The sequence below is a fragment of the Ursus maritimus genome, unplaced genomic scaffold (assembly GCF_017311325.1).
Source record: "Ursus maritimus isolate PB19 unplaced genomic scaffold, ASM1731132v1 scaffold_10, whole genome shotgun sequence".
In the NCBI taxonomy this organism is placed as follows: Eukaryota; Metazoa; Chordata; class Mammalia; order Carnivora; family Ursidae; genus Ursus; species Ursus maritimus.
Window position 1 is genome coordinate 70,649,957 of NW_024423344.1, and position 17,916 is coordinate 70,667,872.

General features: G+C 41.2%; 1 protein-coding gene and 1 long non-coding RNA gene across 11 annotated transcripts in view; one reads left to right on the forward strand and one right to left on the reverse strand.

The window, feature by feature from the left end:
- Positions 1-8,694, reverse strand: part of LOC121101263 — a 124,417-nt gene extending 115,723 nt beyond the window's left edge. For 4 of the 5 annotated variants that reach the window (XR_005833231.1, XR_005833227.1, XR_005833233.1 and 1 more), the window contains exons 1-2: positions 8,509-8,694; positions 5,722-5,847 (exon numbers count right to left, since the gene is read on the reverse strand). This is a non-coding gene — a long non-coding RNA (uncharacterized LOC121101263). The remainder of the gene's footprint in view (positions 1-5,721; positions 5,848-8,508) is intronic. The other variant, XR_005833228.1, reaches the window with a different exon arrangement.
- Positions 8,695-8,803: 109 nt separating this feature from the next.
- Positions 8,804-17,916, forward strand: part of TPP2 (tripeptidyl peptidase 2) — a 71,191-nt gene continuing 62,078 nt past the window's right edge. For 5 of the 6 annotated variants that reach the window (XM_040624343.1, XM_040624357.1, XM_040624351.1 and 2 more), the window contains exons 1-2: positions 8,804-9,059; positions 15,870-15,998. In XM_040624343.1, coding sequence (XP_040480277.1) covers positions 8,895-9,059; positions 15,870-15,998 — 294 coding nt within the window. In that variant the 5' untranslated portion in view covers positions 8,804-8,894. Of the gene's footprint in view, positions 9,060-15,869; positions 15,999-17,916 lie in introns of those variants that run through there. The other variant, XM_040624367.1, reaches the window with a different exon arrangement.

Genomic DNA, 17,916 nt, shown 5'->3' on the forward strand with positions numbered 1-17,916 from the left:
TACATGTTCAGGTCTTCAGAATTCATATCTAAAAACCTTTTCATGCATTTTGACTAAGAAACTTGAAAATGTTTATGCACCTTGAAAATTCCAAAATTCTGGGACTTTTTCTAAGAAAATAATCAGAGATGTAATCAAGATTCTGGTTTTGTAAGACGTTTGTTATAGGGGCGCCTGCGTGGCTCAGTCCGTTAAACGTCTGCCTTCAGCTCAGGTCATGGTCTCAGGGTCCTGGGACAGAGTGCCCTGTTGTGTCAGTCTCCCTGCTCAGCGGGGAGTCTGCTTCTCCCTCTCCCTTTGCCCCTCCCTCCTATTTGTGCTCTCTCGCACTTGCTCTCCCTCAAAGAAATTAAATAAATAAATAAATAAATAAATAAATAAATAAAAATAAAGGATGTTTGTTATAGCACTACTCATAAAAGCAAAACCTTAGAAACAATTTAAATATTCAAAAATTAGGAAATGGTTAAAAATGTTTTGGTATATTCACTGAACTATCTACAAATCCTGTTTTTAAATAAGTTTTTAAACTCTGAAAATGTGAATAATATAACGTTAAATGAAAAGTTTGTATATGAAATTCTGAAGGCAGAAGTCTAATTTTGGTCATTAGTTTCTATTTCAGAGAAATGGAATTAGGATGCTTTTCATTATAGGCAAAATCACAATGAGATATCATCCCATCCCTGTTGGGATATTTAAAAAAAAAAAAGATTAGTGTTGGCAAGGATGTTGAGAATTTGGAGCCAGTGTATACTCTTCTGTTTCTCAGAATTTTTTTTACTCTTCTAAATTCAGCATAATTAACGTACAGTGTTATATTAGTTCCAGGTGTACAATATAGTGATTAAACAATTCTATACGTTATTCAGTGCTCATCGTGACAAGTGCACTCTTAATCCCCTGCACCTGTTTCACCCATCTTGTGCCCCCCCTCCACTGCCCTCTCCTCTGGGAACCATCAGTTTGTTCTCTATAGTTAAGTCTGGCTTTTTTGTTTGTCTCTTTTTTGTTTGTTTTGTTTCTTAAATTCCACATGAGTGAAATCATATGGTATTTGCCTTTCTCTGACTTATTTCATTAGCGCTATACCCTCTAGATCTATCCATGTTGTTACAAATGGCAAGATTATTTCATTCTTTTTATGGCTGAGCAATATTCTATTGTATATGCATACCACTTCTTCTTTATCCAATCATCTATCAATGGGCACTTGGATTGCTTCCATATTTTGGCTAGTGTAAATAATGCTGCAATAAATATAGGAGTGCGTATCTCTTTTCAAATTAGTGTTTTTGTATTCTTTGGTAAGTACCCAGTAGTGGAATTACTGTGTCATATGGAAATTCTATGTTTAATTTTTTGAGGGACCTCCATATTGTTTTCCACAGTGGCTGCACAAGTTTGCATTCCCCAGATGGAGATGTTAAATGGTGCAGCCACTATGGGAAAAAGTACAGAGTTTCCTCAAAAAGATTAAAAATAGAACTACCATCTGACCCCGCAATCCCACTTCTGGGTATATATCCAAAAGAACTAAGATCAGGCTCTTAAAGAGATATGTACACTCCCGTGTTCACTGCAGCATTATTGACAACAGCTAAGATATGGAAACAACCAAAATGTTCATTGACAGATGAGCGGGTAAAGAAAATGTAATATATACATACAATGGAATATAATTCAATCTTAAAAAAGAAGGAAATTCTGCCATTCTCCTGGATGGACCTGGAAGATACTATGCCAGGGGAATTAAGTCAACCCCAGAAAGAAAAATACTGCATGAGTGCATGCGTCCCTTTATATGAGGCAACTAAAATAGTCAAAGGTAGAGAAGGAAGCAGTGGCAAGGTGGTTACGAGATGGTGTAGGAGGGTGTGAGGAGCTATTGTTCAATAGATATAAAGTTACAGCTATACAAGAGGCCTGTGTTCCAGGGATGGGCTGCGTGATGTAGTTCTTAGAGTTAACAATACCGTACTGTGCACTTATAAATTTGTTAAGACAGTTGAGCCCGTCTCTGGAACTTGTCTAGAGCGGCTTCCGTTTGTTCCTAGAGCCGTTGCACAAAGAACCTTCTAATGGCTGAGACAAAAGGAAGGAAAAGTACCCTGCCTTGCTGAACAGTATATTTGGTTCACAGCCCCGGATTGCTGACATCGTATGGCAGGAAACATGAAACTGAAGTTTCTTGAGGACAGGGACTGTTGTGCTCCCCGCTGTGTCTAATGGAACATTTGCATATGGTAGATGCTCTGCAAATATTTATCGAAAGGTCTGACCCTCTAAACAGCTCTAAATGAGATGTTTAGGATGCCCCCCACGGAGTGATGGCAGAAAGCGGTGTGTGGGTTTCAGTTCTAACTTTGTCATTAGTAATAACTACCATTTGCTGATCACCTACTACATACCAGGTACTGTGGTCTGGTTTTAGGCACAGCATCTTACTCGGGGTACAGCATTGTCTGTGGATGGCTAGACTGCCAGGTTAGAGGACAGTCACGCTGGCAATAGTGGCACATTCTCCTCTCGGTGAGCCCTAAGCAGCCCATAAGTGTGATGCCACTGCCCCAGCACTGCAACCATTGCCAGTACCAAAGCCAGCCCTTTGCCACCCAGTCTCTGGTATTCTGTTATTTTGTCATAGCATCCTGAACAGATGAAGGCAGAATGACAATAGCGTAATCTAGCCTATCATGATAGAGGAGGCTATTGTGTAACCTGGACAAAACATCCTGTTGGCTTGGATGAAGGAGTTAGCAATGGAAATGATAAGAGGGATCAGATTCTGGGTGCATCTGGAGGATAAAGCCAATGGGTTTGCTGCTTAACTGGATGCGTGATGAAGAGTGAGGAGACAAGGGAGATCCCAAGATTTTTGACCTAAGCAGCTAGAAGCATGATGCTTCCAGTAATGAAAAGAGGATCAATGGGAGAAGAATGGGCCCGGGAAGACCAGCAATTAAGTTTAGGGGCATGTAAAGTTTTGATGTTTCTATTCCATAACCAAGTAGGTATCAGATGTTAGGTATCAAACAGGCAGATGGAATTTAGGGGAAAGAGCCAAGCTGGCAACTAAGATTTTGGAATCTTCAGCCAACAGATGATATTGAAAGCCATGCCACAAGATTTCATCATCAAGGGAGTTCAGCGATAGATAGAAAGGAGAAACCCACAGACTGAGCTGTCAGGCATCTCTAAGCCAGAGGTCAGGCACAAAGGAGGATCCAGCAAAGGAGACACACAGTAAAGCGGGAAAGCAAGGAGGATAAAACCAAGCAAAGTTTTGTTTTGGAAAACCAAATTCTGTCAAGGGCGATGCAGCATTCAGCTGTGTTGAATACAGCAGATAATGGTCAAGTAAAAAGATAGGAATCTACCTTCAGTTAGCATGGTGGAGGTCCTTGAATGTACAGTTTCAAAGGTGGGGGGAAAATCCTAATCCTAGTGGGTTCTTAAGAAGATGGGAGGACTTAACTTGGAGACGACAAACTAGAAATCTGGCAAAGCTTAAAACTATGGCAACCGGCAAGGGAGACATACTTCTGGGGCTCAGTTCCTGTTATCACAAAGCAAGGCAGAGCAGGGTGGGTCTCACCCTGAGAGGCAATACATCTCTAACTAGCACCCTACCCCATGAAATAAACATCTTAAGGAAACTTTTCAGTTTTAATTTTCTGTACACAGAGCTATCTTAGAAGTCTGCACAGAAGAGTAGTTTCCCAAACACCCCTGATGAGAAGAATCACCTGGGTCTTTGTTAAAAACACAAATTCTCATGGGTACCCCCGCTAAACATTCTGACTCAATGAGTTTGAGGTAGACACCAGGTAATCACCATTTTAAACAAGAGCACTGGATGATTCAGATCAGTGGACCAGTTTGGAGACACCTGTTGAGGAAATTTTTCTTTCAATCTTCACGTGGTAATTGCTTCCTGACTTTGAATGTGTGTGTGTGTGTGTGTGTGTGTGTGTGTGTGTGCACGCATGTATTATCCATATGATGTACTTCTGTTAAACTGTCTTAACCTAACAAATATGTATTCAAAATCTTTAGGAACTCAGTTAATTAACAAAGACTTTAATTTTTAAAAAAGTCTCCTCTTCCTTCTTTCTTCTCGATGCCTTTTATATTCCCCAAAGCTAGCCCAGAAGAGCTAAACATGCTTTATGATTTATTGGAAATTTTTTCCCCAGAAGATTTTAGTCAGTTTCAGAAGACTTCAGAGCATTATCAATTTGGCAACTCAAAAGGCTACCGCCCCATTATATGTGGGCACACACACACACACACACACAGAGAGATTATTATAAACTGTTCTCCATGTGTATTCTCTTATTAAAGGAAAAGGAATAGTTCAACAAGATTGGAGACGTATTTTTAAGAAATTAAGTCCTAGAAATAGTAAAAACTTATCTGTCCACATCATGTTTCACAAATTCACAAACTGTTTGATCTCTTTATCTCAAGGAAACAGGCTTTCAGGTTTTACTATATGCTAAATTGATTTTTTTTTTTTTTGCAAACTAAATAATCCTTTGAAAAAAATCACTTTGTCTACTCTATCTAAATCCAAACTTTAGGGAGTAGGACACCAAATGAGATGGCCAGCCCTGATGCACTGAATCTCTACCATGTACCAGCTACACTGTACTAACAGCAACAATTGATCGCCACTGTGGGAGATATTTTTCCCATTTAGTTCTGATAAACCCCCCAGATTTGTAGTTGAGGACCCTGCGGTCTTGTTAAAAGTCATGAAGCTAATTAGTGGCAGAACTAGTCCTAGAGGACAAACTCCCTTAACTTCTAAGTGATTTACTAGCATATTCTCTGCCTCTCTTGCTCAAGTCAGGATATTCAGGATCCTCATTAGGATTAGCCTTTCATTGGAATCCTAAATCTGACATGTTTTTCTGGCACTCCAAGTTTGGGCCGCTGGGAGCAGCAGCCTCATGGCACATGTCGCACAGGATTTCAAAACCCAGCAGCTGGGACGAGGTGGATGCTTTCAAAATCTCTACACAGTTTTGGAAACTCAGTTAAAAAATATTCTCTAAATGATGTGGTGCCACAATAGTTGCAAAGAAGTGACTCGTGGGAAGCTATTGCCTCTCGTGGCCCCTTTGCATTGGCTTGCGTCCCCAAATGGGCAGGTGATGGAAAGGGAGGTAGACATCAAGAACACCTGGCTCAGTATTTCGAGCTTTGAACAATGCTGTGTGGGAGGGTTTCATGTGTCCCGCCTAGTACTTTGCCCCGATAGGGTAGGTGACGCCTTTGTCTGACCCCATTGGGTCCTATCCTCCCCCTCCTCCTCCTCCTCCCCCTCCTCCTCCTCCTCCTCCTCCTCCTCCTCCTCCCATTCCTAAGCCCTGTTTTATTTATCTGTGTCTTCATTGTTCCCTCCAAGTATCCTCTACTTGTTTCCTTCCCATATCCAAAGAACTGTCAAGCTGTTTGTCAAGTTTTGCAAACTGACTCAGTGTTGAAAGATTCCTTTTAGCTGAGAATGTCATTAAATCAAAGGGGGAAGAATGTAAACACAGAGCGTGAATACTGTGGTTTGAAGACAGAATAAAGGACTTCATTATGAGTTAAAGTGATTTCAGGGGTTATATGAAATAGTGGTTATAACTGTGGTACAAAGTCACAGATAATTTCAACACGATCACTATCCGCACATTTAATGTCATATCTACTCTTTTCTAAACTTACCTGCCTGAAGACATGTGTGGTGGAAGGATATGCCTACTCTCCTTTGCACCTGACACATCTGGGTCTCCCACTTTCTGGCACAAAGGGCATCGTACTAGTGTCCACCGTCTGCCGATGAACTAGCTTCTGGGGCATCAAATAAAGGGACAATTTGGAATATTGTCAGTAAAACTATCTTTAATCAAAGCCCAATAACATGCATCTCATGCGTCTTTATAAAAGCCACATTTTAAGTAACTTTTTTTCTTTCTGTTCTGTAATTTGTAATTTAAGTTTAAGATTTACCCACAGTGTTTTGATCAACTTTCTAATAATTAAAAGGTAACCTAAAAGAAAAATTTTAACACTTTCATCCCAGGAAAATTTTCTAAATTAAATATTAACACACATTTTTGTTATAGATCATAAATGATCAATGACTTTCCATTATAAATATAGATTTCATTAGGAGAATACTCAGTATAGAATGGAAATAAACTTTCAAGAAAGAGTGATGTAAAGTGACTGATTTTAAATATGTTTTGGGGGCACCTGACTGGCTCAGTCAGTAGAGCTTGTGACTGACTCTTACTCTCAGGGTGGTGAGTTCAAGACCATGTTGGGCATACAGCTTAGGTAAATATATGTTTTGAATATGACTCTGAATATGTTCAGATATTTTATAAACAGATACTGGTAGGTAACAAAGAGTAACATTCAACTGGATATGTTTAAGTGGGTAATGGAAAAGTGTCATTAAAGAATGCCAAAATTTTAACATGCCAGATATTACATTCTTCATAATTTCTTAAACTTATGACAAATTTCCAACATCTTAAACTGTACAAGAGGATACATAATTTTTCTAAAACATTTTTATGGGATCCATAAGAAAAAAAAATTTAAAGAACACTGTCACAGGAGCCTAATGCCATTTCATAAGGAACAGTTCATTCCCCATCCATTTGATGGGTGCTACAGCACAGTGTGATAGGGTAGAAAATACTGGGGACTGTGAGAACAGAAAGCCAGCTTTTTCATGAACTTTTGGGGGTTTTCTTTGTTTGTTTGTTTTTTAAGATTTTTAAAATTTATTTCAGAGAGAGAGCCGCGAGTGAGCAGGGGAAGGGGCAGAGGGAGAGAGAGAATCTCAAGCAGACTCCACACTGAGCGTGGAGTCCCAAGCGGGGCTCAATCTCATGACCCTGAGATCATGACCCAAGCTGAAATCAAGAATAGGACGCTCCACTGACTAAGCCGCCCTGGTGCTCAATGATGAACTCTTTCTGTAACTCACTGCAGTCAGTTAACCTGTCCAGCTTTTTTCATTTGTAAAATGACATGACTAGGCTACGGTTCATTCTAAACTGGGAGCTATTTCATTCTGTCACTATATGCTCTACATTGGTTATCTTCTTAGGGTTTGTCTCTTTTCTTTCCTATTAATTTGTTCTTCTCTAGAGGCAACATAAACACAATTGGGAATAGGAAGGAAAGCATTGACTAGTCTCCTTTTCCTCTCCATTAAAGAGAACAGAGTTCTCTAAGACTTATGAAATCAATCAACGGTCAAGTAATCACTAAAACAATCACACAGACATTATAGTCATTTCTGGGAGTGCAGGGAGGATTTCCTAAATCCTGTGGATTGGACACTGGCACACATAGGGCTTCCCTTTGCATCAGGCATTCTAAATCTGGGGTCCATGATAGAATCTAAGGGTTTCAAAAACTTGTGTAGGAAAAAGGAAAAAAATATTATCCTTATTTACTAACCTCTTAAATTTGTTTTCTTCAATTATAGATGCAGGCAATAACCAGAGTAGTATTAGCAGTTATTGTTACTTTCTCACCAATACAAATCAGTTTCTTATCATAAGACAGTTATCTCAGATATCTCAAAATACCACTTATGCTCATCATCATTTTGAAATTATGGGAGCTTATTCGCTTACTGTGCTACTTCCTGTTATTTCATACAAGGAAGTACATATCTTATAACTATATACACACACATATAAAACTACTGCTATATAACCAAGTTAGTTTTAATATTTTTGATATTTGTATGTCAACATAATTTCCTTTGTAATCCTACATATTTCATTTTATGCGTTTAAAAACACTGCTGAGAAGGGGTCCCTAAACTCCACCAGATTGCCCAGAGTCTTTGGCACAGACGAAAAGGCTAAGGATTACTCAAGCGTCAATATAAATATATAGATCATTGAAGAACCACTAGGGCTGCATGGAGCAATTGATAGTCACTGTGAATCGGAAGAACTGCAAATTATGGCTCGATAATTGAGTGGACCTTAAAGGAACAACCAGGAACTTCCATTTAAAGGGCAAAAAAATGTTTTTTAGAAATCTCGGAAGTCAAAGATAAGTAAGCAATGAGAATAGGAGGGGCCCACTTCAGCCTCCTACTTTGTTACTGCCTACGAGGCCAACTGAACGCCCAAGAACCCACTTCCTGTTGCCTGAAGCTCTGGTCTATCCCCACCCTACCCCTCCCAGGCCTGGCCGCGAGCAAAGGGGTACACAGGAAGACCAGGCAGGGAAACCCAAACCCTACACCACTGACTCAAAAAACTCTTTCAAAAATCTACGTCCGGGCAAATCGCCGGTATCCCACGACTCCAGGGGGTTTAGCGTTCGAGAGTCGCCTCCCTTTCCTCGGGTCAGGTGGGGCTCCTGCAGCAGCTGACCCAAAACTTTCGTCCACAGCTTCAAGTTCGGAAACCATCACTTGCCCCGGGCGAGTTCCAGCTACTCCAGGCTGGCGGCTCCTTTCCTTCCCCGTACCTCGAAGAGTGACTCGCCCGGGATACACGGACCCCTCACTCGGAGCCCGGTCCTCTCCTAAGAATCCCAAGAGTCGGTCTCTTTAAGACCCCCAGGTTGGGGAACCAAAATCTCCACCAGGATATTCAGACTCCGCCTCCTTCACTGCGGCCCGGGCAACACTCCTGCCCGACTCCTGCCCGGCTCCTGCCCAGCTCCTGAGAGCGGCGCCTTTGGCTTACGTAGCGGTACGTGACTGGCCGACTCCCCCTGGCGGGCCGGGATTGGTTGGCGTCCGGCCCCGCCCCTCGCCCCCGCCCAGGCCCGCGGCTGCCCGGGTGTCCTCGCGCCGCTCGTCCACGCGCAGCCTGGCAGTTTGCCTCTTCCTCGTCCTCCAGCCTGCGTCCATGGCCACCGCTGCGGCCGAGGAGCCCTTCCCTTTCCACGGCCTCCTGCCCAAGAAAGAGACCGGGGCCGCCTCCTTCCTCTGTCGCTACCCGGAGTATGACGGGCGGGGGGTGCTCATCGCCGTCCTGGACACGGGGGTCGACCCGGGGGCTCCGGGCATGCAGGTGCGCCAGCCGCCGAGGGCCCGGGCGCGGGGGCGCGGGCGGCGGGGCGGCGGGCCGGCTGGGGACGCGGAGGGGACGCAGCCTCGGAGCCCCGCAGGCCGAATCCCGCTCTGCGGCCGAGCGGGAGCGGGCACCGGGAGGAGGCGGAGGGCAGGGCGGTCGGGGGGCTCGGGTTGGGCCGTCATCCCGGCCCAGACAAAAGCGGCGTGTCTGGCGCGGCTGGCCGGGTCGCCTGGGTCCGCCTTTCGCCCAGGAATCCCCTTCCTGCCCAGGTGTTGCCAGGCCCGGGCCCTGGGGCCCCTTCCCACCACGCCGCCTTCCCCCGCAGGTCCCTCGTGTCTCGGGCACTGGCCCGTGCCTGCTGTTTTCAAACGGGGATTTTACAGTTTTTATTATTGGTGGGGATGGGGGTGGGGAGGAAACAGAAAAGGGGCAAATGACCTATCAGAACCTCATTTTTATTGCTGTCGTTCGGAGATTTGGTTTTGAGGAGAATTGTTTGTCTTTCACATGAAAGCCGGGTTTCAAGAAGATAACTCGGTCAACTTCCGGAATTGTTTCCTCTGGTAGTTTTATGTGTTCTATTTTTAAACCATCTTCTGCAACGTACTTGTTTAGGGTCGTTGAAACGCATGGCTTAGTCTTTGTTTTACTTAAGAACCTAATTTTATTTGTTTTTGAGGACTCTTCAGGCTTTATTAAATTAGGCTTCTGTATTTTTTTTTAGCATCAAAGTGTAAGACAATATACTTTAATTACGATTTTAAAAAATTACTTAATTTTGCCTTAGCACCTTTGAAATTTTTAAAATACCACATCAAAAGGTAACTTTAAAAAAAATGTGTCTCTTGATTAAAAGTATTCTAAGCATTCAAAGTTTGACTTTTATAAATTTAGCCTTAGCCTTTTACTGAAATACAGTCATAAAATATCCCTGTTGTTGAAGATCCCTCTCTTAAAGATGTAATCTGGCTAATCCTATCATATGCTGCTCTCTCCCTTTTGTCAGTCCTTCATCTGTGTATCTTACCCTCCTTTCTACACTAAACGCTGAAGTTTGATAATTCTCTTCCTCCCCCAAGTACCCTCTGGCCTTTGGATCCTTTATTGTGCTTTCTAATAATTGAGGTAGCATTTTCGGAGGTGGGGTGTCATGCTGGGGGAAGAGGGGGAACCAGTCTGGCTGACTGTATAGAATCCCTCTAGGAATCTTGCTTCCTCCTGTTAATTCTTGAGCAGCACCCTGGAGTACAACACACCTCAGGCTGGCAGTGCCAGGAAGCTTTGGTGAATCAGAATAGCAAGTGATGTGTTCCTTGCTGGTAGCTCTAGTGGTACAGTTGTATTAATAACTCTGAAGACTTACACCAGTGACAGCTATCACCTCATTGAGGCTTTATTACAGAGTAGTAATGGTTTCCATTCTGTTGTAGTGTATGTTTACTTTTTATAGGGATAAGTGGGAGGAGAACAGCTGGGGTAAGTGTTTACTGGTTCTTTTGTCAGGATAATAAAAGGATCGGGAGGAGTACTGTCTCAGTAAAAATGCTTTTGTAGAACTTCACAATCTGCTTATCATATTGTTCCATTACTCTCTGTAAAGTAATGGCAGTTTTCATCCTCAGTGTTGCTATGAAAATTGATTAAGAAGATTATTTACATGTGACTTTATTTAAAGTGCTCAAGAAAAGTGTTAAGTAAACACTAATTTTTTTTTTTAAGCAGGTTTATTTAGAAGGAGTTTATGCTGGGATTTAAATTAACTGAAGGATAAATATGCATTAGGTATTTGCATGTAATAACAAGTGTTCAAGCAGTAAGATATTGAAATAAAATGAAAATATAACTCTTATAACAACTTTAATGGAAATATTGACATAAATATGGCCAGTTAAAAGAAATTCAGTAAGATGGCTTGCACATGTGAGGAAATTTTTAAAGGTTTTTTTTCCCACTTAAGCAAATGTCTTTTATAGATCTCTGTATACATTATTAAGATAAGAAGGTAGATAGAAATAAAAGGGAAGGAAAGAATGAAAAAAGAAGAGGAGGCCAAAGTGGATGTTTGGAAAGCTAGATGGGTCTGCATAGAGGACTCGAGGCACAAACGAACACTTTGGAGAAGGCAGTGGGGTGTCATTCTTCCGTGACTGCTTTGGGCCCAGTACTCTTTTGTGACAGCTGCCTGGAGTTGTTTAAAGTAGAGGGTGGATAGCATGAGGGGAGTAATCAGTACATAAATGATTACATCTTTCCTCAGCAAATATCCAGGCACCTCCAAGGTGCCTAGGGTTGAGTTAAAAGATGTCCTCCTGCAAGTGTCACCCAAGGTTGGGGGCAGGACGGGGGTGGGGTGGGGGGTGGAATGAGAGCTGGCTTCAAGGCCAGAGTGGGACTTGGATTGGAAAGAATGTGCAGTAGCCAGTTGGTTCCCTGCCACAAATCTTCTCTTTGCTCCATCCTTCACATTGCCAAATTATTTTCCTAAAAAAAAGAAACACCTTCTGTAACACCCTTATTTAATACAAAGCAAAACTTTTTATATTTTGACGTCCTAGTTGCCTTTGTGTAAAAATTCCAAAATTTGCATTTTGTGTAGCCCTTCACCATCCAGCTTGACCTCTTCATGGTGCCTTGGTTTTCACTTTCCCCTCCCAACTTCTGTCCACCCCACTGTTAACCCTTTGCTTCCACTCACCCACATTTCAGGCCTTTCCTCAACATATAAGTTAATCTGCCTGCAAGCCTTCCACCATCACCTGTAAACTCCTGCTTAATCCTTAAAGACCCACCTGGGTCTTGACCCTGTTAGCTTTTGGGATATCTACTGATTTAATTCACACCCCCAGCATATATTTACATGTGTGTGCCCACCACTGTGTTAGGACCTGAGGGTTCAAGATGAATAAGGCCCAATTCTTGCCAGCAGTTATTTGGGTGCTTTTTTTCTTTTTTGCTCTCATAGCAATGTGTTCCGACCCCCCCCATAGCACCTAAAATATTTCATTTTAATATTTTTGTTTACATAACCTTTTTTCCTGCATAAGTTAAAATTCTTTGACAGCATATATCCAGATTTATTTTGTATGAAATGTACTTATAACATTAAATATTTTTGCTGAATGGAAAAAAATGTGTATGTGTGCACAGTGTATGTAATTTCCTCATGGAGAAAAAATGGTTTGGGAAAGAAGGTGACAAGTGATTCTATAAAAATTTTTCTGTTTTTACGTTTAGTAAAATAATAGAGTACAGTAAGTAAATTATTGTAGCTATATAATTGGTTGCTAATATTGGGTGCTATTTAGTTGATTTTAATTTTTATTATCTTTCTTTCAGTTAGTCTTCCTGAATTCCCCCAAGCTGGGTTTTATGTTCTATATGCTTTCATAGATACTGTCCTTAACCTTTTTTATTTATTGTCCTATGTTGGAGTTATCGCTTCACTAATTTGTTTTCCACCTGGATTGTAAGCTTTCTGAAAGCAGAGCCTGTCTGATTCATTCATCAGACAGACTCTGATGACAGACTATTATTCTCAAAATAATAGTCATTCAATAGTATTTGCCTATGAAATACCTTCCCTTAAAAGAATATTTTCAAATAAATACTTATACATTCACTTTGTTTTGTTTAGGATAATTTGCAACTACCCTCCCCCCTTTCTTTGATCCTCTAATGTTTAATGACTATCTCACAGCCCTCATCAGCTCCCTGACCATCATCAACTCAGTAGAGACACAGAGTAACTCACGATCTTGAGATTCTTGACATCTGGGGACAACCTTTGGGCAATTTCTGTTTTGTCCAGCCAGTATAGCTATGTAAGCACTTCTCAGTCCTCCACCCCCGTACATGGGCTGTATTACTACCTTAGCTCTACTCACCACTCTGGTAGTGGTTCAGTCCCTCTTTCCCTTATAATACACCACCCACCTCCCGCCCCTGCCAAGATGAGGGATTTCGTTCTGATGGTAGCGGTTCAGTTTCCTTCTTCTCCCAAAACTCCATTGTAAAATCCTCAGCTGGTTTGCCTTTTTCAAAACCTCTTCTTCCTAACCCCAAATTCCCTCCTCTGTCTTACTGTCTCCAATGGAGTGATTGCCTTTACCTAATGGTGAAGAAAGAGGTACAGGGACAGAAAATTGCATATATAAGAATTTTTAATGTAAGAGAGATGGTAATAAGTAAAGCTTGTGGCAATAGTAGATAGTAAATAAGTCACTAAATCCCGTTAGGCTTTCTTCCTTTGCTCCCGCACTGATAATGAGGTTTCTAATGAGAGGAATCTATGTCTGGCTTGTTAGTGATCTCTTGTGATTCTTGATCTCAAGTCACTGAAGTTGTTTGCTCATTGAATGAGAAGATAAAGATAGGTGATTGTGTTCTTAGTGTTATAGCCTAGCTTTCAGATTACGTACTTATTTGGAATACTTTTTAAAATCAGTTGTTTTCTTAAATTCTTAGTACATGATTTAGCTAGTTTTAATTTTATAGGGGAGTATTATCTTCCTCTTGTTTCCATTTTTTATTTTGGTAGATTTTCTTACATTTTCCTTCGTTATTTTATTTCAAAAGATATTTATTTAGCCAATCCCTTCAAAATCAGTAACTGATTTTTGTGTCATAATCTTATCAGAGTTTGGTACGACTTCCACAATAATTTTTTGATTTTGAGCCTCCTGAGTATATTACTTGTTTTGTTACGAGTTTAGACATCCAGCTTAAAAATTACTATACGTTAAAAACAAAAACAACAAAAAACAGCTGTGCCTGGAAGGCCTTTATGGCCCCTGGTGCTTCTATGGCAGTGTTATTGGAATAAGATTTGGGGTGCATCAAGAACCCCTTTGCTTCTGCCTCATAAAGAAAAACATGTGTGCCTTTGTTTCCTCCACATGGTGACTTTCCCCTTTCCCCCTTGGGTAACCCTTAACTGCAGAGCTTTGAGGACACTGCAGTTGGGGGGTAGGGGTGGAAGGAAGCGATGCCTGGGAAGACACAGAAAGGGACACTAAGCTTGATCTTAGAGTGTGAGTTCTCCAGGTGGAAAAGAAGTTGGAAGACCTTGTGCTTTTGTGACACTCTTGGCATTTTTTACATTGCTTTTTTTTTTTTTTCCTTGAGGGTAGGGGGTCTTCTTTTTTCATTCTTTGTGTCTCCATGCCTGATTTCCTACTAATAACTCAGTATATGTATCTTGAATGCTAGATATTCCCTTTGCAAAGCTAGCCCAGAAAGAGCCCAGAAATTATTTTTCCAACAAAAGCAGTATGAAAATACAATACTGTTGTTACCTATAGCAGTCATCATGGCCCAAATGAAAATTTGTTGACTGGCCAAGAAACCATGCCTTAGGAAGACCATTCTTAATGCTGAGTAAATTAGTGTCAGATCATTCAGTCATTAAATATGTATTGAGCACCAACTAGGCACTGCTAGGTTTGGGGGAATTTGGTGAGTAAAATAGACATAGCCCTTCCCCTTAATAGAGCTTATCTTCTAATAGTGGAAATAGATCAGGAATCAGCTAGCTGTATAATTACAAATTCTGTGAAGGAAACAAGGTACAGTGAGGAAGAATAAGATTCAGGTTTAGGATGGCAGCTACAGAAGAGGTCATCTGGGAGGCCTTTCTGAAGAGGTGACATTTTAGTAGAAAACTGAAAGATGAGATTGGGATGTCTGTGGAACAGCTGAAGGGACAGAGGATTCCAAGTGGAAGAACTGTGTGGACAAAGCTGAGAGGCAGGGAAGAGTTTGGCATGTGGCAGGAATTGAAAGGAGGCCAGTGTGGTTAGAGGGGTACAGGACCAGACATGATGGGGCCAGATTGTGCAGAGGCTATTGTAGTGAGTGCGTTGGGATCCATTGCACATGGAAGACTGGCATCGTACAGCTTGTTTGACTTGCTTTTGGTGGGGACCAAGAATGGACCCTGGGATACCTGAAAGGAGCATCAGCACTTTGAAGGCAAGGGGGTGATGGTGGGGAGAGAGTCAGGATACTGGTGGGGAAAATCAAGGGGAGAAGATGGACTTGAACTGTATTTTAGAGGTAGAATGAAGATGACTTCCTGACAGATTTGACGTGAAGAGTAAACTAATAAAGAATCAGAGACAAAGGACTTTTAACTTTCTGTTTGAGCAATTGGGAATGTATCAATTCCTGAGATGACAAAGCGTTGAGAGAAATAAGTTTGAATGTTAAGTTTGAACTTTGGACTTACTCAGTTTGAGTGCTAGTCTGACATCCTGTAATTACATGGTACTACGTGTTTTCTCCCTAAAGTTTTGTGCTTGTCCAGCCCAAAGTTCACCTTCTTCAGATCTTTTCTCAAATGTTACCTTCAGTGAGATCTTTCTTGACCAACCTAGTTAAAGTTGAAACCCCCACACTACCTCCTTTTTCTGCCTGATTTTTTTCCATAGTGATTATCACCATCTGGCATGTATTTGACGTGTTTATTGACGAAGTAGGACATAAGATCTGTGAGATCAGGGACTTCTGTGTATTGATCATTTCTGTGTGTCTCCCCAGCACCGGCCTTACTAAATGTTTAGTAAATATTTATTAACTGAATATATAAAATCACTTGAAGGGTTCTGTGGTACTCTCCATGACTAAATTTTTTGTAAGTATCTGTCCCACTTTTGGCTTAAAACAATTCAGTTTTCTTTTTTAAATGAATGCAGATTTCATAGGGTATTTTATGTATGTGTATGCACATATGTGAGGTTTGGCATTGCTTTTTTAAGGATTAAAAAATTAAATTTATAATTCGTATTTTAATACTCTCTTAATTTTCAGGTTACAACTGATGGAAAACCAAAAATCATTGATATCATTGATACAACAGGAAGTGGTGATGTGAATACTGCTACAGTAGTAGAGCCCAAAGATGGCGAGATTGTCGGTCTTTCAGGAAGAGTGCTCAAGGTTAGAACTTTTATCCTTTTATTGAATTTTTTTTTCCTTTTTTTATACTGTTGCCTCAAAGCATCTAATGGTTTTAGCTTACGTTTGATGGTAGGTTATTAGTTACCTCTTGCTCTTTAATAAATTACCCCCAAAACTTCATGGTTTAAAATAACAAACATTATCTCACAGTTTCTATGAGTCTTAAATCTGGGTGTGACTTAGCTCGGTGCCTCTTGTTTAAGATCTCTCCTGAGCTTGCTGTTGGCCAGGGCTGTGGTTTCATCTGAAGACTCAGCCTGAGTGGGAAAGGGGTGTCTGTTCCAAGCTTGCTGAAGTAGTTATTGACAGGCTTCGGTTCCTCTCTCTGGGGTTGTGTCACACCATGCAGCTGTCTTCACCTTGGGTGGGTAATCCAAGAAAGAGTGCCCAAGATGGAGGCCATGATCTTTTCACAGATTAATCTTAGAATTGACATCCCATCACATCTGATATTTTGTTTTCAGTAGAAATGAGCCATGAAATCCAGCACATGCTTAAGAGGAAGGGGATTTTACTGAGAGTATGAACACCAGGAGGGTGGGGGTCATTAGGGACCATCTTAGAAAAATTCAGTATTTCATTTGTTTTTTGTTTGATAGTGAGCTTAGAATTGGAATATATTTTTCAGTGTGATTGCCAAATTCTAAAAATTTTAAGTTTTGGATAGAAAACCAGGAAAGGTGACCAGATTGTAGTTTTGCCTTCATCTTTTCCTGTCCTTTCTGGGAACTTGGAACATGAAATATTTAGGCTTTAATAATTGTGAACTTAAGGGACTGGCTTTGTGCTACTCTATGTACTTGGTAGAAAGACCTTGGTAGAAAGTTAAGCTAACATGAAAGATGATGGGAATACTAAAAGCTGTTGATGTTAGCTAATGAGCTTGTTAGAAGTCAGGAATTTGGTTGTGATTCAGTACTCTTTATCTTTTAAACCAATAAGCAGAATGAGTTTGGAAGATCAATTTGTATTTATCTAGGTCTATCTATCCGAATCATGATTAGGCATTGTCTTCTGGCTAAGATTGTTGTGGCAGTGTATTAGTTTTCTGTGCTATGTGATAAGTTAACACAAACTTAGCAGCTTAAAGCCACATACATTCCTGCATTTATTATCTTACTTTTTCCATGGGTCAGGAATTTGGCTTTTCGTGGCTCTCTGCTCGTGTTTCATGAGACTGTAATCAGGTTTTGGTTGGAACTCTGGTCTCATCTGAGGCTCAGGATCCTCTTCCAAGTTCATGTGATTGTTGGAAGAACTCATTTTTCATGCAACTGTAGAGCTCACAACAGCTTGCTTCAAGGCCAGCCAGAGAATCTCTTTGACCTTTGGGATGGCCCCAGTCTCTCTTTAAGGAGCTCACCTGATGAAGTCAGGTCCACCACGGTAGTGTTCTTTTTGATTAAATTGGTCACCTGATTAGAGACTTTAATTGTATCTGCAAAATCCCTTCCATCTTTCCTATATTATTTACCATAACACAATCACAGTAGCAATAGTCATAAACCCTGCCTTCACTGAGGGGAGAGGACTACACAAGGGCTTGGGTTATCTTTAAAATCTGCCCACCACAGGCAAACAGCGGGCATTAACATCTACATTTTGCTTCCTTTTCCATGTGTTATGGACTGAATTGTTTGTATGACCCCAGAAGTCATATGGTGGAGCTCTAATACCCAATTTGATGGTACTGGAGATGGTGTTAGGGTTAGATGAGGTCATGAGGGTGAGGCCCGCATGAGGGGATGAGTCTGTGCTTTCTTTCTCTCTGCCATGTGAGGGCACAATGAGAAAGCTACACCTATAAGTCAGGAGGAGTCTCCCCAGAACCTAACCATGCTGGCACCCTGATCTCATGCCCCCAGCCTTCAGAACTGGGAGAAGATAAATTTCTGGT